At 42.9% G+C, this 22,499-nt stretch overlaps 2 protein-coding genes across 4 annotated transcripts in view; both read left to right on the forward strand.

Annotated features, from left to right (window-relative positions):
• The window catches only part of hmga1b (high mobility group AT-hook 1b), an 11,740-nt gene extending 2,251 nt beyond the window's left edge, over window positions 1–9,489 (forward strand). For 2 of the 3 annotated variants that reach the window (XM_060918229.1, XM_060918231.1), the window contains exons 4-5: window positions 7,884–7,934; window positions 8,088–9,489. In XM_060918229.1, the coding sequence (XP_060774212.1) occupies window positions 7,884–7,934; window positions 8,088–8,150 (114 nt within the window). In that variant the 3' untranslated portion in view covers window positions 8,151–9,489. The remainder of the gene's footprint in view (window positions 1–7,883; window positions 7,935–8,087) is intronic. The other variant, XM_060918232.1, reaches the window with a different exon arrangement.
• Window positions 9,490–15,675: 6,186 nt separating this feature from the next.
• Window positions 15,676–22,499, forward strand: part of nudt3b (nudix (nucleoside diphosphate linked moiety X)-type motif 3b) — a 54,694-nt gene continuing 47,870 nt past the window's right edge. The window contains exon 1 of the mRNA XM_060919317.1: window positions 15,676–15,952. Within this exon, the coding sequence (XP_060775300.1) occupies window positions 15,854–15,952 (99 nt within the window). The 5' untranslated portion in view covers window positions 15,676–15,853. The remainder of the gene's footprint in view (window positions 15,953–22,499) is intronic.

Consider the following 22,499-nt stretch of genomic DNA (forward strand, 5'->3'; position numbering starts at 1 on the left):
TTTTGTGACCTGATGGTAAAAAAAAGAAATGGTTTTAGGTGAATTTTTAAAAATAAGTTCATGTCCCCATTTCAGTACCCATAAGCGTGGAATCACTCGTATGTTAATCGAGTAAATCAAAATCATCCAAAAAGGATATAAAATAACCAACATCCTTATTTTCAACTAACTTTAAAGATTTGGCAAAAAGCTTGAGGTCATTCTTCCAGTGTGTAACATAAGGTTTAGTTTTAAAAAAACGACATTTGTGAATAAAGTGTTTAACTAAAAGTAGTAAATTATTAATACCATATTCAATTTTATTATTTAAAAACACTCCAAATTTAATTTCTTTAATGGATAAAGGGGCAAACTGAATCCCCCTAGACTGTAGCCAAGCCTGAAAATCAATCCAAAATCTTTGTATTAAATCACATAGAAAGAAAAGATGTTCCAAATCATCCTCCTCTGTTTCACAAAACACACATTTACCAGTTTCAAATTTAAATTTCTTCTTAAGAAATTCTTTGGTTGGGTAAATTCTATTCAAAATTTTGAACTGTATTTCTTTCGCTTTGAAGGGAATTAGAAAGCAGAGATATTTAGTTCTAATCTTTTTAATTTCTACTGTTTCAAAATCTTTTAATATGTAATCTCTTTTGACAGAATTAGGAAAGCAATTATTTTGTAAGGAACGTCTTAATTTATCGCACTTTTTATTACAAAATTCGACACCTTCAATCCAAAGTTGTCTCAGTCTAGGAGAGATGTCAGAGTACACCATATCCTGTTCCACCATAGTTCGGATCGGTACAGGAATAGCCTTTATGATTTGGTTGTATTTTCTTTTTGTACATTGAATCTGAAATTTCTGACAGAAATGACCATGTTGTAAAATCTGTCCATCATTCATAAAGTGAGCAATAGCCCACACACCTTTGGAAAACCATTCCTCAATAAAAATAGATTTTCTATTAACCAATATATACCTATTATTCCACACTGGGCAATTATGAGGGGTAAAATTATGCTTAAATATTATTTTCCAATAAAGGAGGACCTGTTGATGAAAGTCAGAAAGTGTCTGAGGAAGTTTATTTAACTCAAAATCACATTTTAATAGGAAGTCGATTCCACCAAGCTTATTGAAAATGAGGTTGGGTATGTAGTACCAGATAGAGTGACTATTATTTAGAAAAGACTTTAGCCATTTAAGTTTTAGTACACCGTTCATGATGTCAAAATCTATTGCATTTCCCCCTCCCTCTTTCTAACAAAACTGCTTTGTGTTCTTGGAGAAAAGATTTTGGTGTTGTAATGGTGCGTTCATGTGCTATGGGAATTATGGTAAATACCAAACGCCGACATGGAAAGCACACATGAACGCCCCCTCTTGTGGTATTTTCCACTGGGCAACTCGTAGAAAATTTTGATACACGAGTTGCCGAGATGAGATGAACTTTAACCTTTTCAACATGGCGGCGAGCGGTACAAGACTAGCTTATGAACCAAGAAAGAAGTGGTTTTCACCTACGGAAAGCTGACTCTCACCTTTTAAACGAGTCATGTTATGTATATTATAGCCTAATACAAAATATTCTGTGGCTGTCCAAAGAATGCCAACAATGATCTAGATACTGGCTACTCTCATTGTGGCTACAGCCAAACTTCCAAAAACTGCGTGGCATTCAATGTGTTAAGAAAATCTCTACTTGTCATGATCAGGAAATATTCAGCATTATTTACCTTTTGACTTTTGATAACTCGTATTCCTGCTGCAGCTGATGAACAAGGCAATCTATAATTGTTTTAGCCAAATAACAGGCCTGATTCTGAATCTGGGTGGCACGGTGGTGTAGTGGTTAGCGCTGTCGCCTCACAGCAAGAAGGTCCTGGGTTCGAGCCCCGTGGCCGGCGAGGGCCTTTCTGTGTGGAGTTTGCATGTTCTCCCCGTGTCCGCGTGGGTTTCCTCCGGGTGCTCCGGTTTCCCCCACAGTCCAAAGACATGCAGGTTAGGTTAACTGGTGACTCTAAATTGACCGTAGGTGTGAATGTGAGTGTGAATGGTTGTCTGTGTCTGTGTGTCAGCCCTGTGATGACCTGGCGACTTGTCCAGGGTGTACCCCGCCTCTCGCCCGTAGTCAGCTGGGATAGGCTCCAGCTTGCCTGTGACCCTGTAGAAGGATAAAGCAACGAGAGATAATGAGATGAGATTCTAAATCTGGTCCACCATCTTTAATTTGTCAACAACAACAAAAGCATGTGAACACAACACACTGGTAAATGCCACTTCCCAACTGGAAAATATCATCTTCCCATAGCACATGAACGCAGCATAACTCCAAGTCTTCTTCTTTTGGCTGCTCCTGATTTATGGAATCAATTTTGTGCCAAAATGTTCATACAATACTTTTGAAATATCAAACAAAAACGACAAATCAAAATGCAAAAAAAGTAAATTTTTTTTTAGACTGGCAAACAAATTATTTGTGTAATCGTGCAAAATATCAGTCTATTACTCTTCAGAAACCTTTTTATTTTTGTTCCGCGTCTTTCTCAGTTTTCATCTCATCTCATTATCTCTAGCCGCTTTATCCTTCTACAGGGTCGCAGGCAAGCTGGAGCCTATCCCAGCTGACTACGGGCGAAAGGCGGGGTACACCCCGGACAAGTCGCCAGGTCATCACAGGGCTGACACATAGACACAGACAACCATTCACACTCACATTCACACCTACGCTCAATTTAGAGTCACCAGTTAACCTAACCTGCATGTCTTTGGACTGTGGGGGAAACCGGAGCACCCGGAGGAAACCCACGCGGACACGGGGAGAACATGCAAACTCCACACAGAAAGGCCCTCGCCGGCCCCGGGGCTCGAACCCAGGACCTTCTTGCTGTGAGGCGACAGCGCTAACCACTACACCACCGTGCCGCCCCTCTTTCTCAGTTTTGTTTGACGTAATTTATTTTGGTTGCGATTCCAGCTTTCTCGTTTGCGCTCCCTGACTTTTTGCTTGCAGTTTTGGCACAAACTTCACGTGTGGGTGGGCTGTCCAGGAATGCATTCCCATTGGCTAACTTGTGTTTGACTGACAGCTACGCTCAGCCATTCCCCCGGAAGCTGTTGCGGCCATTTCCTACTCGGATTCTGGCGGACTGTTTGACGAGTGACCGATCCATTGACGGTAAACAAGGATCAAGTGGACTTCAGTGGCGACTATGATACTGAATTAATTCAACAAAGTGTAAGTGCGGGACAAATGTGTTGTATGTGTTGCAGTAGTGCACATTATGCAGGCGTTTCGTGGCAAGTCAAATGTTAGCCTTAGCTCCACTACCCAATATAATAGCTGTCTTGCTAACGTTAAACACGCCTGCATAATGTGCACTACTGCAACACATACAACACATTTGTCCCGCACTTACACTTTGTTGAATTAATTCAATATCATAGTCGCCACTGAAGTCCACTCGATCCTTGTTTACCGTCAATGGATCGGTCACTCGTCAAACAGTCCGCCAAAATCCGAGTAGGAAATGGCCGCAACAGCCTCCGGGGGAATGGCTGAGCGTAGCTGTCAGTCAAACACAAGTTGGCCAATGGGAATGCATTCCTGGACAGCCCACCCACACGTGAAGTTTGTGCCAAAACTGCAAGCAAAAAGTCAGGGAGCGCAAACGAGAAAGCTGGAATCGCAACCAAAATAAATTACATCAAACAAAACTGAGAAAGACGCGGAACAAAAATAAAGGTTTCTGAAGAGTAATAGACTGATATTTTGCATGATTACACGAATAATTTGTTTGCCAGTCTAAAAAAAATTTACTTTTTGTATTTTGATTTTGTCGTTTTTGTTTGATATTTCAAAAGTATTGTATGAACATTTTGGCACAAAATTGATTCCATACTGATTAGGGGTCACCACAGCGGATCTTTCGTCTCCATTGCTCCCTGTCTTCCGCGTCCTTCTCTACCACTTTTTCATGTCCTCTCTCACCACATCCATGTATCTCCTCTTTGGCCTTCTTTGTTTTCATGTGCCTGGCACCTCCATCCTCAACAAATAACTGTTTTTCCACATCCTGTTTTTTTTTTTTTTTTCCCCTCTTGAATGATTTCCAATTTGTTTCTGAATTAATAGTCTTCTATAATATAGTTAATATAAATCATCTTGGCGGCACGGTGGTGTAGTGGTTAGCGCTGTCGCCTCACAGCAAGAAGGTCCGGGTTCGAGCCCCGTGGCCGGCGAGGGCCTTTCTGTGCGGAGTTTGCATGTTCTCCCCGTGTCCGCGTGGGTTTCCTCCGGGTGCTCCGGTTTCCCCCACAGTCCAAAGACATGCAGGTTAGGTTAACTGGTGACTCTAAATTGACCGTAGGTGTGAGTGTGAATGGTTGTCTGTGTCTATGTGTCAGCCCTGTGATGACCTGGCGACTTGTCCAGGGTGTACCCCGCCTTTCGCCTGTAGTCAGCTGGGATAGGCTCCAGCTTGCCTGCGACCCTGTAGAACAGGATAAAGCGGCTAGAGATAATGAGATGAGGAGATAAATCATCGTCTTTTGGCTGCTCCCGATTAGGGGTCACCACAGCGGATCTTTCGTCTCCATTGCTCCCTGTCTTCCGCATCCTTCTCTACCACTTTCATGTCCTCTCTCACCACATCCATGTATCTCCTCTTTGGCCTGCCTCGTTTTCGTGTGCCTGGCAGCTCCATCCTCAACAAATAACTGGCTACAAGCCTCCCTGTTTTTCCACATCCTGTCCGTTCCCCCCCCCCAAATGATTTCCAATTTGTTTCTGAATTAAGTCTTCTATAATATAGTTTAATATAAAATTTAATATAAATCATCATCTTTTGGCTGCTCCCGATTAGGGGTCGCCACAGCGGATCTTTCGTCTCTGTTGCTCTTTGTCTTCCGCATCCTTCTCTATGTCCTCTCTCACAACATCCATGTATCTCCTCTTTGGCCTTCCTCGTTTTCGTGTGCCTGGCAGCTCCATCCTCAACATTCTCCTTCCCACGTGCTCTGCATCTCTTCTCAGGATGTGCCGGTACCATCTCAGTCTCATCTCTCTTAGCTTAATTCCCAAGCTCTCCACATGTGCTGTCCCTCTGATGTGCTCGTTCCTTATCCTGTCCAACCTCATCACTCCCATCACAAGTCTTAACATCCTCAACTCCGCCACCTCCAACTTTGCCTCCTGTCTCTTCGTTAAGGGTACGGTCTCCAATCCATACATCACAGCTGGTCTCACTACTGTTGTAACTCCAAGTCTAAACATTCAAAGAGATTATAAAATCTCAAATGTTTTTTTTTTTTTAAGAGCTGAGTTACTAGCAATTACAAAGGCTTTATACCTTTTTATTGATAAACCTTTTCAGTGTGATGTTTTTTTCTGATTCTTTGTCTGTCTTAGAAAAAAATTCAAAAGGAAGATAATGACAATTATTAGATTTCCGATATCTTATGTACCAGCTTTATTTTATGAGTGGTGAGGTTGTTGTTTCTTTTGTTGGATTCCAGCTCATGTGGGTATTAAAGAAAATGAAATGGCTGATAAATTGGCCAAAAGATCTGTAAATAAAACCTATTTTTTTTCGTGGTCCGGTTTCCATCAAATCATGCACTCTGATTGGCTCGCGAGCAGTCCGGAATCCTACGATACGGACCTTTGGCGACTCGCTCGTTCACAACAACAAACGTAGCAATTTTTTGCCAACATTTATTTTCGCATCTCTCAGTATAATAGCATTAATTTTACAGTATGGATAGCGAAAGCGAGTTTTACTACCCTGATGAAGACGAAATAAAAGAAAACATTTCGGGAGAAAGCTAAAAACCTGTAACTGTTACTAACGCTGAGCAAATCCAGCAGTTTACTGAGGAGCAACGGGCAGAAAATACAACAAAAAAGACGACCTACGACCTCGATGTCTTTGGGAAGTTCTGTCGAAACCTAAATGAAGGTTGAAAGGTGGAAGACATGCCTGGCAAAGAACTAAACATGTTGCTGTGCAACTTTTTTCATGTCCGCAACAAAGAAAAATGGTGAGGTGTATGAGCCATCCTCGCTCACGTCTTGTAGCAGGTTTGTTCCAAATATGGTTTCCCTTTCAGGCGCTCTCATTTTCTGTTAGAATTTGGTAAAGAAAAAAAAAATTATTTACCAGCTTAAGGTCGGTCTGTATCGTGAAATACCATGGCCTCTGTCAGTATTTTCAAGACCTTGGTCACGGTATTTCATGATACGGACCTCCCAGTGGTAAATTTTATATATAAAATATTTTTTTTTACCACTTCTGATATCACAAAACATATCAAAGATGTTATTTTTACAATAAGGCAAGACAAATAGGATAATTCTCAAACTGGTAGATTTCTTCCAACAACTTGAACCAAATATTACAACACGTACCACATATTCTGACAAACAAACAAAGGATAATTACAAGACTCAGCTTTGGAAAATGTCTACTTGATACACAATTTCTCTTTAAAAAAAACAACCTCCAATCAATGTACAACTTGGTGTAAAAGAAAATGTCAAGCACCTGCTTCTAGATTGTATCAAATATCCAAACTTTCATGATGATGATTTTTTTAAAAAAAGAAACAATTGGAAATTAAAAATGTAATTTTACATAAAGAATTTTATGACAAGTCTATTATTGAAAAATAAATAAAAATGTAATTATATTAAAAAAAAAGAAACTTGTATTTAGTGTGTGTGTGTGTGTGTGCTTGGTCATGATATGTGAACTAGTAGTTCCAGTCCTTCTAGGATGCCAAATCACTTCGAGTGGGCGCGTCCCTAAAAGAAGCTCAAGCAAGTTTGTGAAGAAGCAAGGAAGCACCTTAATCCTAAATGGATCAGTTGTTGAGTTCTTGGACTGTTATGGCCCTTTTCCACTACCCTTTTTCAGCTCACTTCAGCCCGACACGGCTCGCGTTTCGACTACCAAAAAACAGCACGACTCAGCTCGCTTCAGCCCTGCTTAGCCCCTAAAACTCGCACTGTTTTGGAGTGGGGCTGAAGCGAGCCGAACCGAGCCGAGTGAGGCTGGGGGCGTGAGCAGACACTCCCCTGTGCACTGATTGGTGAGGAGGAGTGTCCTCACATGCCCACACACGCCCCGCGAGCGCGCTGGGATCTGTAACACCGTAAACCCGGAAGAAGGAGAATTACGAATTACGAGAATTTCTGAAGCCTTATGCGGCTCGCCTCATCTATACGCTCTTGCCAGTATCTGTTGTCGGTGACAACAAGCCACAGCACCAAGACCAGCAACACTAACGACTCCATGTCCTCCATGTTTATTGTTTACTATCCGGGTCGTGAGACTACCGCTTAAAAGATCACTGATGTCACTGTTTGCGCTGCTTAACGACATCACCTGACGTCCACCCACTTTCGCTAACTCCACCCAATGTGTCCACCCACTTCCAGCCAGCACAGTTCAGCGCGGTTGTAGTCGAAATGCAACTTCAACAGTCCCACTCAGCCCGACTCAGCCCAACTCAGCACGGCACGGCTCAGCCGCGTTTGTAGTGGAAAAGCGGCATAATTTTACCTAACTTCTAAGTTGTTTTGAATAAAAGCGTCTGCCAAATAACTAAATGCAACATAATAATGCACAACTTCGGGCCAAAAAAGTACGTGATGAGAGCAACATACAGGGTTGTAGATTAGGCAGACAACAGGAAAACGGACTAGCCCACAGGTGATGTACGTGTCGGCGGTTTGTAATGTACACTTTTTTTTTTTTTCTTCAGTTATTCGTTATCCTTAGTATTTTTAGTATATCCTGGGCCATAAAATTTAATGGCCAAATTTAACATAGTCTGTTGTAACTAAAGGAAAAACTCTGCTATTTGGAACTAAAGCAGTGTTTCTCTATAGAAAGCAGGATCATCTTCAGAAAAGAAGCTAAAGGGGAAGCCCAAGAAGGAGGTAATGGAGCTAAAAATCCATATTCTGTTCAAAACAGAGTCCGTTCTTTTTAGCAACATTTGGCTGTTTGCTGTTCAGCTCAAATATAGTTGTCCAAGTGGGCTCATACTGATAATGTAAGCTGACCTGTTTTGTTACATGCTATGTGAACAGGAAAAGGAGGCATCTCAGGAGTCTTCTGAGGAAGAAGAGGAGGATGAAGATGAGGAACAGTAACTACTTCATCCTCAGCACTACCTCATAATACGACACAACCTGGCACCACTTACTAATCTACAGCCTCTAACAACGGGATGTCGTCCACTCAACCACCTTTGTGGGACTGACAAATATCATGTCTATAACAATCAGTTACATGTAAAAAAAAAAAAACGAAAAAAAGTGGAATAATTTTAGAATCTGTGAATTAGGCTGCATATAAGTGTTTAGTCAATTAATGGTGCTTACTTGGTGCTTTTCAAATTTTGTTTTGATTTGCTTTTTTTTTTTTTTCTTTTCAAATGTACTTCATGTGACGTGGAAGGTCAGGGGGGATATAGAATTAGAAGAAGAACTGTTCTGACCGTGATGTGTAGTGGTCCTATAGTTTGTGTAGGGCTTTCTGCTTAACTGCAGCTGATTATATATATATTTTTTGTTCCTTTTAAATACCCCCTGTACTGACTAGATTTTATCTTTATTAGATTGCCTTTATTATACATGTTGATGCGTGAATATTCACCATTTGTTGAAGGCTAGGTGTGTGTATTTTGCAAGATAAACAGATCATGCATTTTAGATTTGAATACACCATTTTCAGTCTTTCTCACTCTGGTGTAATAGTCGAGTAGGTGATAGATGTCTGATTTCTCGTTGCAAGTACATTCCAGTAGCATTTTTAACACACTTGTGACTAATTTATGTGGACTGTTCCTCATATACATATTTTTCTTCTTCTTCTCATTGAAAGTTTTGCCTCTGTTAACTTTTACCAACCGGTCACTTTCCTAGGGCGAAGAAAAATACACCCAGGCGGAGAAGTCTTTTGCTCTGGCCAGCATTAAAAAGTTATACTTTACAGTTTAAGGATCCACCCAAATACTTCTGCAAGTTTACAGAGAACACCTGTGAAACAATGCACACTTGAGCAGCTATACCTCAGTACCATGGCTTGTGCTCGTGGCAGGTTTGCATATACTGTCAGATCAGCTTACAGGAGACGGTGTCATTTGGATAATTTCAGAATAGTCGTGATAACTCTGCGTCACATCCCATCTGTCCACATTCTCTGATCCATAGCAACAATATGCATCAGCCACCTCAGGAATTACAGTCCGTAGACAGCAAGCGACAGACCAAGTAGTGTTCAGATAGCACTGATAACTAATGTAAAGAATGTGTTCTTCATTTCTGTGGAAAACAACCTTTGCTCTGTACCTATTTTTTTAATGCAGCTGAGGAATTGTCTACAAGCTCTTTTTAGGCTTATACCACGTTTGTTGATGCCGCAAATACCTATTTATTTTCACGTTTAATTGAGAATTCAGTTGTATCTGTGTAGCATGTTGTGTTGTTAATAAAGTATACTTTCTCATTTTTGACTCCTCTTGTTTTCTTTTGAAGGTCCCCCTGCAAAAATTGTCTTCAGTGGATCTCTATTGAGGTATTTCACCTGACATCACAGGGTCACGTGACGCCCCGGTGTCCGCCATTTTGGACGGCAAACTAGCTAATGTCAACAACAGTAGCTGGTATGTTACTGTAGCAATGTTTACGTTCAGTCATTTGGATGACTGTTAAAACCTTTCAGTCTCAAGTTTTTCCTTTACTGGACTTACTAGTTTACTGAGCCAGCCGGCCCCGGAGCGCTAGCTAGCTAGCCAGCCGGCCCCGGAGCGCTAGCTAGCTAGCCAGCCGGCCCCGGAGCGCTAGCTAGCCAGCCAGCCGGCCCCGGAGCGCTAGCTAGCCAGCCAGCCGGACCCGGAGCGCTAGCTAGCCAGCCAGCCGGACCCGGAGCGCTAGCCAGCCAGCCAGCCGGCCCCGGAGCGCTAGCCAGCCAGCCGGCCCCGGAGCGCTAGCTAGCCAGCCAGCCAGCCGGCCCCGGAGCGCTAGCCAGCCAGCCAGCCAGCCGGCCCCGGAGCGCTAGCCAGCCAGCCAGCCAGCCGGCCCCGGAGCGCTAGCCAGCCAGCCGGCCGGCCCCGGAGCGCTAGCCAGCCAGCCGGCCGGCCCCGGAGCGCTAGCCAGCCAGCCGGCCGGCCCCGGAGCGCTAGCCAGCCAGCCGGCCGGCCCCGGAGCGCTAGCCAGCCAGCCGGCCGGCCCGCCCCGGAGCGCGCTCAGTAAACTAGTAAATACAGTAAAGGAAAAACTTATAACGGGCCATGTCTCAACAGACTAAGAAGTTATTTCAATGACATTTAATAACATTTTGTTTATCCTGAGGACCGAAAGTAAATGAAAATGTGAACAAATCTTAGCTGTCAGTGAACAATCCTGGTGGAAGCAGGTAAACGTCGTTCTCCAAGCCTGCTAACCTCAATTTTTGCAAATACCTCTCCCTCTGCTCGCCCTGTAAATGCCCTACGTCGCTGGATAGTGAAGGTGTTTTCTGCATCTCGCTCCTTTTTCTTATGTTTTTCGTTTGTCGCCTTCCTCGCATTCAAACTAATTCGAGCCGTGCCGTCCAAAATGGCAGCGTCACATGACTTGGTCATGTGAGTGAAATACCTCAATAGAGGGCTACCGCATGACGTCACCGCGCCGCAAGATTTTGTTAGGCGCCATATTGGAAGACCAAGTACATGCACTCACGATATAAAACAAAGTACGAGCGAGAGTAAAGTGACACGATGGATGATAATTCTGGTTATGTGAGTACATTACCAGCTGCAGAAAGGGTACGGTATGTGGAGAAACTGGTTGTGATTGATGGGTTTGACCTATATGATAAGACTCGGGGCAAGGGAGAATGGAAACATAAGGAGGACCGGACACCAATTCTGCCATCTGTTTGCTACCCAGACATTGTAAACTATTTGCTGTTTACACCCAGTGCCTACACTGCTGATGACTTGAAAGCCTACAAAGGCCTACAGGCTTACAATTATGTTGTTAATGGCTTGGTTCGTGATATTACAGCTGTTATTAAGAATAACCTACACATAGTTATGGCCAAGGTAATCTTGTTGATATTTATCTTTTAAACATGTATCTTTTCAGTTGAAAAATTAATACTTTTTGTTACTATTAAGGTATCCATAATTTAGGTTAATTTGTCCATTATACATATGTATTTATGATATATGCCTACACAACAACAATGCTTTATTTATATAATAGGAGGGAGAGCAAGCCCTAAACCATCCTCATCTCATTATCTGTAGCCGCTTTATCCTTCTACAGGGTCGCAGGCAAGCTGGAGCCTATCCCAGCTGACTACGGGCGAAAGGCGGGGTACACCCTGGACAAGTCGCCAGGTCATCACAGGGCTGACACATAGACACAGACAACCATTCACACATTCACACCTACGGTCAGTTTAGAGTCACCAGTTAACCTAACCTGCATGTCTTTGGACTGTGGGGGAAACCGGAGCACCCGGAGGAAACCCACGCAGACACGGGGAGAACATGCAAACTCCACACAGAAAGGCCCTCGCCGGCCCCGGGGCTTGAACCCAGGACCTTCTTGCTGTGAGGTGACAGCGCTAACCACTACACCACTGTGCCGCCCCAAACCATCCTAAATTATTATTATTATTAAATTGTAGAAGTCCGGGAGGCTTGCTCCTCATACAGTTATCAACTTGGGGCCAATTTAGCATGTTTTAAATCTGAATTTCTTGTGTTTGCTTACCTCAAAGTGTCCGCAGATCATGCACAGACTTATCCATTATATCCACAGTTTTTTGCCAAGTCTCACACAGGTTTCTTTCAAGTCTACTGTTGGGCCAATAAATCATAAATAAAACAGCTCAGATTTGTTTGTTTAAGTCGTTTGCCACTCCACTTTATTCTCGTGGGTTCACATACCGCTGCCGTTATTTCCCCCTAATCACGAGTTTGTTGGTCTTCCAAAATGGCGCAGGGTCTGTTTACTTCCAGTTTCGGGTGACGTCAGTGAAATCCCTCTATAGGATTTTCTATAGAACTCTGGTGTTCTATAAGATTTCAGCATGGTTCTATGAGAGACTGAATTGTTTCCTATAGAACAAGAAGTTTCTATAAGCTTTTCTTAGCGTTCTATGGAACTTGCCAAGTGTGTCCTTTTGGACAGAATTTCTATTAAAACTCAAGTTCTGTAGGAAATCTATATTTGAACATTTTTTATTGGCTTGGTGTTTTTGTGTCTACTCAAGGATATTTCCTTTATATGACAGTGGTGGCACCACTGTTGGGTAAACCATACTACAGGAACTGAGAGATCCCAGAGGACCCCAGACCATATACAGCTTGCTGGCATGCAATATGATTTGACTTTTTGAACAAAAGGTTGTAAGTATGGCTAAAATGTCATGATCATGTCATGAAATTTCAGTGCCACAGCTAAGTGGTTTCAATTTAACTCACCTGATCACCTGAATTATTTGGAGGAGGAAAGAAAGAAAGCACAACTTTATTCATCACACACTTGTGAAATTCTTCTCTGCATTTAACCCATCTGAAGCAGAGCACATATACATACTCAGAGCAGTGGGCAGCCGTGCTAACAGCGCCCGGGGAGCAGTTGGGAGCTAGGTGCCTCGCTCAAGGGCACCCCAGCCCAAGGCCGTCCCATAATAACCTAACTGCATGTCTTTGGACTGTGGGGGAAACCGGAGGAAACCCACACAGACACAGGGAGAACATGCAAACTCCACACAAAAAGTCCCTCGCCGGCCAGTGGGCTCAAACCCAGAACCTTCTTGCTGTGATTCAACTGTGCTAACCACTTACACCACCGTGCCACCCCAAGTAGGAATTATTTTTAAATACAATATGGATTTATTAACAAATAGGAGCATAATTACATGTAAGAGATGCACAAATCATGCAATGATATTAAATCGAAAAAAAAGCAAAACAACAAAAACACAACTTAAAAATTAGTTACAGTTGTAGGTTTATTGTTCTTTGGGAAAATGTATTAAATTTATACACTTCGTACGAGTTGAGACTTCACACCACCTGCAGTAAGTGCATTTTAGTGGAAATAAACCACTGCATCTATCTTTATGAGTATAAATCCATTAGCAGGATGCACAATGATCTATCTTCTCATCTCATCTCATTATCTCTAGCCGCTTTATCCTGTTCTACAGGGTCACAGGCAAGCTGGAGCCTATCCCAGCTGACTACGGGTGAAAGGCGGGGTACACCCTGGACAAGTCGCCAGGTCATCATAGGGCTGACACATAGACACAGACAACCATTCACACTCACATTCACACCTACGGTCAATTTAGAGTCACCAGTTAACCTAACCTGCATGTCTTTGGACTGTGGGGGAAACCGGAGCACCCGGAGGAAACCCACGTGGACACGGGGAGAACATGCAAACTCCACACAGAAAGGCCCTCGCCGGCCACGGGGCTCGAACCCAGACCTTCTTACTGTGAGGCGACAGTGCTAACCACTACACCACCGTGCCACCCCCATGATCTATCTTAAAGTGCCATTCCACCATTGGATGTATTCTTTGGCATAAAATACAATATATTTTATGACAACATGACTAGACAGAGAAATCTTTTAGCTTCAAAATGATATATCAAACATAATTTTTTGACAGGGTGGCACGGTGGTGTAGTGGTTAGCGCTGTCGCCTCACAGCAAGAAGGTCCGGGTTCGAGCCCCGGGGCCGGCGAGGGCCTTTCTGTGTGGAGTTTGCATGTTCTCCCCGTGTCCGCGTGGGTTTCCTCCGGGTGCTCCGGTTTCCCCCACAGTCCAAAGACATGCAGGTTAGGTTAACTGGTGACTCTAAATTGACCGTGAGTGTGAGTGTGAATGGTTGTCTGTGTCTATGTGTCAGCCCTGTGATGACCTGGCGACTTGTCCAGGGTGTACCCCGCCTTTCGCCCGTAGTCAGCTGGGATAGACTCCAGCTTGCCTGCGACCCTGTAGAAGGATAAAGCGGCTAGAGATAATGAGATGAGAATGAATTTTTTGACAACGACAAGTATATTAATTTTGCGACCAAAGTCACCTACCCTTTTAATTTCCGCGCGGTAGTGAAACGTGATGTCATCGGCAGGTTCCCCTTCTTGTGTACCACAGATTATCAGCAATGGCGGCTAGAACGCGATTTCCACTTGTCGATTGCTGTGCCGATATTCACCATCGATCGTCTCCTTTGGGCATCACTTGCTATTTTCCTTCGCTTCTTTTCCGAAGCTGACAATCGTGTTCTATCCGCCATTGCTGATAATCTGTGCCACGTCACACATGACGTGGTACACAAGAAGGGGAACCTGCCGATGACATCACGTTTCACTACCGCGCGGAAATTAAAAGGGTAGGTGACTTTGGTCGCAAAATTAATATACTTGTCGTTGTCAAAAAATTGTGTTTGATATATCATTTTGAAGGGCGGCACGGTGGTGTAGTGGTTAGCGCTGTCGCCTCACAGCAAGAAGGTCCTGGGTTCGAGCCCCGGGGCCGGCGAGGGCCTTTCTGTGCGGAGTTTGCATGTTCTCCCCGTGTCCGCGTGGGTTTCCTCCGGGTGCTCCGGTTTCCCCCACAGTCCAAAGACATGCAGGTTAGGTTAACTGGTGACTCTAAATTGACCGTAGGTGTGAATGTGAGTGTGAATGGTTGTCTGTGTCTATGTGTCAGCCCTGTGATGACCTGGCGACTTGTCCAGGGTGTACCCCGCCTTTCGCCCGTAGTCAGCTGGGATAGGCTCCAGCTTGCCTGCGACCCTGTAGAAGGATAAAGCGGCTAGAGATGATGAGATATCATTTTGAAGCTAAAAGATTTCTCTGTCTAGTCATGTTGTCATAAAATATATTGTATTTTATGCCAAAAAAATACATCCAATGGTGGAATGGCACTTTAAAATATTTAATAATTGGGGCAGCACGGTGGTGTAAGTGGTTAGCATGCTTGCCTCACAGCAAGAATTAAGGTTCTGGGTTCGCAGCCATCGAGGGCCTTTCTGTGTGGAGTTTGCATGTTCTCCCCGTGTCTGCGTGGGTTTCCTCCAGGTGCTCCGGTTTCCCCCAAAGACATGCGGTTAGGTTAATATGGGACGGCCTTGGGCTGAGGTGCCCTTGAGCGAGGCACCTAACTCCCAACTGCTGCCCACTGCTCTGGGTGTGTGTGTGTGCGCTCACTGCTTCAGATGGGTTAAATGCAGAGAGGAATTTGGCAAGTGTGTGATGAATAAAGTCTTTCTTTTTCACTCCAAAATATACTGCAAGTACTTGTGTATATGTGACAAATTTTAAGGCCTGATCAACAGTGCAGTTTGCATGGAAGAATGCCAAAAGAACCTGGAGCAATAGGAGTTGCTGGGTCTAGAGGAATTTTTTCAATAGAATGTGCCGATAGAACTGTTTTTTTCTATAGAACTTGGGTTCTACATGAGCTAAAATTCCACAGGATTTCCATTAAGTTTCTTAGAGAAGATTTTTAGCATATGCCTGTGGGACAGGGATTCCAGTGGCATTGCTGTGTGTTATGATACGAGTTCCTTGCGTTACAGGGCCGTGATTCTGCAACAGCCCTTACGCAACTTTACTAGCACAGAGCCGTTCATTGGCTACCAGCTTGCGCACGCGGCGTAAGCGGTTTCAGTAATGGCGTCTGTGGCGGAGATGCGCTTGGCTTTGGGAAAATGAAGCGTAGAAGAACTTACTTCTTATACTGAAAACGCGGGGTTTCCATTCGTGAACTTTGCGTGTGAAGTCGCGGCATCTCGTGGAGGTTTGCGCTCTGATATTAGCCAGTTGTCGACGTGCCGAGATGATGAAACTGAAGTCAAACCAAACTCGGACATATGATGGAGACGGCTATAAGAAACGGGCCGCCTGCTTGTGCTTCAGGACGGAGACTGAGGAGGAGGTGAGGCCGGGGATCTGCGGGCCACCATAATGACCGCCGAGCGCATTTTCATCAACTGAATCTTTACTATTCGCAAGTGTTTTAGGTCATAAATACGCCTTTTCGCTTGAAAGCAGAAAATTGTGATATTCAATACCGCTTATTAAAACGGTAACGTCTGTTAGCTAACGGTTAGCTAGCCAAGTGAGATGGTGCGATTTGTCAATGAAAATGCTAAACTAGTTAGCTAGCTAGCTAGCTTGCTGTAGGGCTGTCAGTTAGCGAAGGCTCATTTTATTTATTTTTAAATTTGTGCTTGACCTCTCCTCTCGATGAAGAGGATGAAACTGATCTGTGATGAAGTGGTTGTGCTAAGAAAAAAAAAATAGTGCTAGCTAGCTAGCCACCAAACCTACTCATTATCTCTGTGTAAGCCTGACACCTGAGCACTTTAACCAGCTAACCGTTATTCTGTTTTAATGACTTTTTTATTTTTAAATTCCGTAATAAGCGTGTGACATTCTGAGAGTCGAATGCTGAGGTAACCTGTTCACCAGATCCTGTGCTTTTCATAAGTATTCACCCCCTCGAACTTTTCCAGCGTTGCTACCTGGAAATAAAATGGGCTTTATTGTTAGGTTATGAATACAGACAGCCTACAATAGTCACGTTTGAGGGGGAAATCGATAAACTTGTCAAATAAAAACCCCGTGAGAGTTCTGCTTGCATAAATATTCGCACCATTACTATAAAACTAGTTCGAACACCAGGTTGTAACGCTAATACGTGTGGAAAGGTTCAAGGGGCAAATATTTATGCAAGCCTGTGGAGAGCTGTGAACGAACAGACTGCATGAGTTAAGGCTGTCTATTTGAATTTCCTAATGGGCTGCTCTCGTTGTTGTTGTTTGTTTATTCTTACGAAGTTCTGCTAACGGAGTTAATTTTCCATGGAACTGTTTTTGTTGCTGTTCAGAATCAGAATTACTTTATTAATCCCCGGAGGGAAATTCAGATTTGCTACCAAGCAAGCTCCTGAATCAAAGAAGTAGTAAACATGTCTGAAAATAGAAACTAAAATAATCTGAACAAATTAAAAAAAAATACAACCCCGATTCCAAAAAAAGTTGGGACAAAGTACAAATTGTAAATAAAAACGGAATGCAATGATGTGGAAGTTTCAAAATTCCATATTTTATTCAGAATAGAACATAGATGACATATCAAATGTTCAAACTGAGAAAATGTATCGTTTAAAGAGAAAAATGAGGTGATTTTAAATTTCATGACAACACCACATCTCAAAGTTGGGGCAAGGCCATGTTTCCCACTGTGAGACATCCCCTTTTCTCTTTACAACAGTCTGTAAACATCTGGGGACTGAGGAGACAAGTTGCTCAAGTTTAGGGATAGGAATGTTAACCCATTCTTGTCTAATGTAGGATTCTAGTTGCTCATCTGTCTTAGGTCTTTTTTGTCGTATCTTCCGTTTTATGATGCGCCAAATGTTTTCTATGGGTGAAAGATCTGGACTGCAGGCTGGCCAGTTCAGTACCCGGACCCTTCTTCTACATACGCAGCCATGATGCTGTAATTGATGCAGTATGTGGTTTGGCATTGTCATGTTGGAAAATGCAAGGTCTTCCCTGAAAGAGACGTCGTCTGGATGGGAGCATATGTTGCTCTAGAACCTGGATATACCTTTCAGCATTGATGGTGTCTTTCCAGATGTGTAAGTTGCCCATGCCACACGCACTAATGCAACCCCATACCATCAGAGATGCAGGCTTCTGAACTGAGCGCTGATAACAACTTGGGTTGTCCTTCTCCTCTTTAGTCCGAATGACACGGCGTCCCTGATTTCCATAAAGAACTTCACATTTTGATTCGTCTGACCACAGAACAGTTTTCCACTTTACCACAGTCCATTTTAAATGAGCCTTGGCCCAGAGAAGATGTCTGCGCTTCTGGATCATGTTTAGATACGGCGGCTTCTTTGAATTATAGAGTTTTAGCTGGCAACGGCGGATGGCACGGTGTATTGTGTTCACAGATAATGTTCTCTGGAAATATTCCTGAGCCCATTTTGTGATTTCCAATACAGAAGCATGCCTGTATGTGATGCAGTGCCGTCTAAGGGCCCGAAGATCACGGGCACCCAGTATGGTTTTCCAGCCTTGACCCTTACGCACAGAGATTCTTCCAGATTCTCTGAATCTTTTGATGATATTATGCACCGTAGATGATGATATGTTCAAACTCTTGGCAATTTTACACTGTCGAACTCCTTTCTGATATTGCTTCACTATTTGTTGGTGCAGAATTAGGGGGATTGGTGATCCTCTTCCCATCTTTACTTCTGAGAGCCGCTGCCACTCCAAGATGCTCTTTTTATACCCAGTCATGTTAATGACCTAATGCCAATTGACCTAATGAGTTGCAGTTTGGTCCTCCAGCCGTTCCTTTTTTGTACCTTTAACTTTTCCAGCCTCTTATTGCCCCTGTCCCAACTTTTTTGAGATGTGTTGCTGTCATGAAATTTCAAATGAGCCAATATTTGGCATGAAATTTCAAAATGTCTCACTTTCGACATTTGATATGTTGTCTATGTTCTATTGTGAATACAATATCAGTTTTTGAGATTTGTAAATTATTGCATTCCGTTTTTATTTACAATTTGTACTTTGTCCCAACTTTTTTGGAATCGGGGTTGTAAAATAAATTTAAATAAGTTCAATAACTTAAGGAAAAGCAAAATGAACTGATTTTTATATCCAATGATTCCTGGGCGGCACGATGATGTAGTGGTTAGCACGGTCACCTCACAGCAAGAAGGTTCTTGGTTTGAACCCAGCGGCCATCAAGGGCCTTTCTGTGTGGAGTTTGCATGTTGTGGAGTCTGCATGGGTTTCCTCCGGGTGCTCCGGTTTCCCCCACAATCCAAAGACACGCGGTTAGGTTAATATGGGACGGCCTTGGGCTGAGGTGCCCTTGAGCGAGGCACCTAACTCCCAACTGCTCCCTGGGTGCTGTTAGCATGGCTAACCCACTGGTGTGTGTGTGTGTGTGTGTGTGCTCATTGCTCACGTGTGTGTTCAGTGCTTCAGATGGGTTAAATGCAGAGAGAAAATTTCACAAGTGTATGATGAATAAAGTTGTGCTTTCTTTCTTTTCTTTCTTTCTTCCTATATACATGTATTGCACCTGAGTTAAAGTGCACCAATTTTTTTTTTTTTATATGAAAGTATGTCCCTTTACACACTCATCCAGAAGGGTAATTTTGCACAAGGCTGTTTGCCTACAGCAGAAAAAAATAAAATAGCAAAACGCGTCTGGAAAAATCCCAAGGGAGTCTGGAGCCAGATTCATGACGTCACCTGCGGAAGCGCCAGCAGGCTGCGCGAGCTTGCATGGTTTCAGTGCACAGCCTGTGTAGACCAAGCTCTCCCATTTCTCTCTCATTGTCCGGTCTTTTGGGAAACGATAAGTACTAATCCCATCAAGATTGGTGTTGCTACACCCTCCTACGATACATCTGTTAACCATTTTAATAATTACGTGATAACGTTGAAGAAATTTGCAGAAAACCACCAGGTCGTTTTCTCATAAACAAACCAGCGCTGACGTAGGATTCAGAAGGAGGCGTCCCGCAGATGACGTCACAAAAATCAATGTTTCCCGGGAAATCCAAATGCCAAGTTTGTTCAGAGGCGGACCAATTCGCCTCAAATGGCTTGATTTCAACTGAATTTTTCTGGTATTGCGTGAGGTAAAAAAAATTGCACAAAATGCAAAATGTGACAGATATTTGACCAAAGTTTACTATAAAATAGAATTACATTGATCTGCTCCTGAATTTACCCATGATATGCACTTTAAGGATACAGTATACATGGTAAGACGGTGTAGCACACTTTATACGGTGGCGTTGTACAGCTTGACGGCTGATGGAAAAACAAGAAAAGGCACCTGTTTGGAATATCCAAACCACATTGTTCAATCTTGAGCAGTGACACATTGATTCCATTTTATTTTTTATATGATGCTGATATCAGAGCTCTAAATATTAAGATGATATTGATATCCTAACAGTAACAGATATAATTCTTTTAGTTCTAAGAATAATCAGCAAAGTGATAGGCACTATCATTAAGTTGAAATATGCCAGTTCATTGGGTTGAAAACAAAATTGCTATCTGATTCAAAAATACAAATCAGCATTTACAACTATCATCGTTCAGGGGAAAGTAGAAGGAAATGCAGTCCATGCTCAGCAAATTTGTAGAATTCGCTAGATGCGCATGCACGGAGGATGTTTCAAAGTTGCGCAAGGTATGAAGTTTCTCTTCGACTGGTGGACGTATAGGGAGCACGTGACTTATTTTTCAACACAAGAAGATTAACTTCATATTTTCACGCCACTGTGTAATGTTCTTTATATTATACGGACACACACACAAGTTATCCAAAAGAATTTTAATTTCGAACCAGGTCGCCATTTTGACAACGCGCGTTGAGTCAGCAGGATAAACGCTGGGAGTGATGTCATCGCAGTGAAATATCGGGAATTGTTATACACACAGGACACTTTTTCGATGGAATAAAGACGTGTTCTGTTCCCTTCTTGCGGGTTTCATTCATTTGGTTTGATAGTATGCAATATTGTTAGCCTATTGCTTATCTTGCATGTATTACGTCACTCTGCCCAATGGAGAATGAGTGTTGAATATGGTTTACGATATTGCATGGTTGTCAGGACAACATGACGTCATATGTTGGAGATGTAAAACTTTCATGCTAGCAAGCGACTGTGGCAATGTGTAAACAAACATGGCTGCCAGGTTTGCTTCGTAAAATACAGAGGATTTTGAAAGAGAAAAACGTGTTGAACACCCGAAAGGAATGTGTATGAATAATAATAATGGCTGGCTTTTTTTTTCATGATCTATCAGATATATTCCATTCAGCTAACATGATATTGAACTCGTCTTCAACTTGTTCAATATCATGCTCACTGAATGGAATATATCTGATATACCGCTTAACGCCAGCCCTCATTTGATCCATTATCTGTAGCTGCTTATCCTGTTCTACAGGGTCGCAGGCAAGCTGGAGCCTATCCCAGCTGACTACGGGTGAGAGGCGGGGTACACCCTGGACAAGTCACCAGATTATTGCAGGGCTGACACAGAAACAAACAACCATTCACACTCACATTCATACCTACGGTCAATTTAGAGTCACCAGTTAACCTAACCTGCATGCCTTTGGACTGTGGGGGAAACCGGAGCACCCGGAGGAAACACACGCGGACACGGGGAGAACATGCAAACTCCACACAGAAAGGCCCTCACCGGCCGCTGGGCTCGAACCCAGGACCTGTGAGGCGACAGCGCTAACCACTACACCACCGTGCCACCCCTGAACGCCAGCCAATGTTATTTAAATATGTCACTCAGCTCCACAATATGTTTCATATGAAAAATGCAAGTCTTTCAACACAAGAAGATAAACTTCATATCTTCAAGCCAACGTGTGATGTTCTTTTTATTATTTAGACACATTCACAAACAAAGTTCTGAAATTTATCAAAACAATTCATCAGTTTCCTCACAAGTGACAGAGTTATGTCACGGTTGCTCTCCGGATACAGTTTGTATGAAAACTACAAGTGGTGCATCTCCTGGTAAAACACTTGTCTGTAGAATATAGTTTCATATCCAATTTTATTATTAGTTACTGTTGTCGTATTGTGTGTAATTTATAAATTAAACTTTATCATAGGTATGTATGTACAGGAAAAGCAATCTTTATATATGCTTCTCTGCTATCCGCGGTTTCAGCTATTGGAGTTAGATCTTGGAACCTATCCCCTGCGGATACGGCGCTCCTGCTGTATATTGAATCATTGTGATTATTTGCACGTCAAAATGTGTTGCCTGAAGAAGGAAGAGTTTCTGAAAGACGCGGAATAGAATTTTATTAGAATAGGAATATATATCACACACACACACACACACACACACACACACACACAGTGGTGCTTGAAAGTTTGTGAACTCTTTAGAATGTTCTATATTTCTGCATAAATATGACCTAAAACATCAGATTTTCACACAAGTCCTAAAAGTAGATAAAGAGAACCCAGTTACACACATGAGACAAATTATACTTGGTCATTTATTTATTGAGGAAAATGATTCAATATTACATATCTGTGAGTGGCAAAAGTATGCGAACCTTTGCTTTCAGTATCTGGTGTGACCCCCTTGTGCAGCAATAACTGCAGCTAAACGTTTCTGGTAACTGTTGATCAGTCCTGCACAGCGGCTTGGAGGAATTTTAGCCCATTCCTCCATACAGAACAGCTTCAACTCTGGGATGTTGGTGTGTTTCCTCACATGAACTGTTCGCTTCAGGTCCTTCCACAACATTTCAATTGGATTAAAGTCAGGACTTTGACTTGGCCATTCCAAAACATTCACTTTATTCTTCTTTAACCATTCTTTGGGAGAACGACTTGTGTGCTTAGGGTCGTTGTCTTGCTGCATGACCCACCTTCTCTTGAG

This window comes from Neoarius graeffei, chromosome 4 (assembly GCF_027579695.1).
Source record: "Neoarius graeffei isolate fNeoGra1 chromosome 4, fNeoGra1.pri, whole genome shotgun sequence".
Taxonomy (NCBI): domain Eukaryota; kingdom Metazoa; phylum Chordata; class Actinopteri; order Siluriformes; family Ariidae; genus Neoarius; species Neoarius graeffei.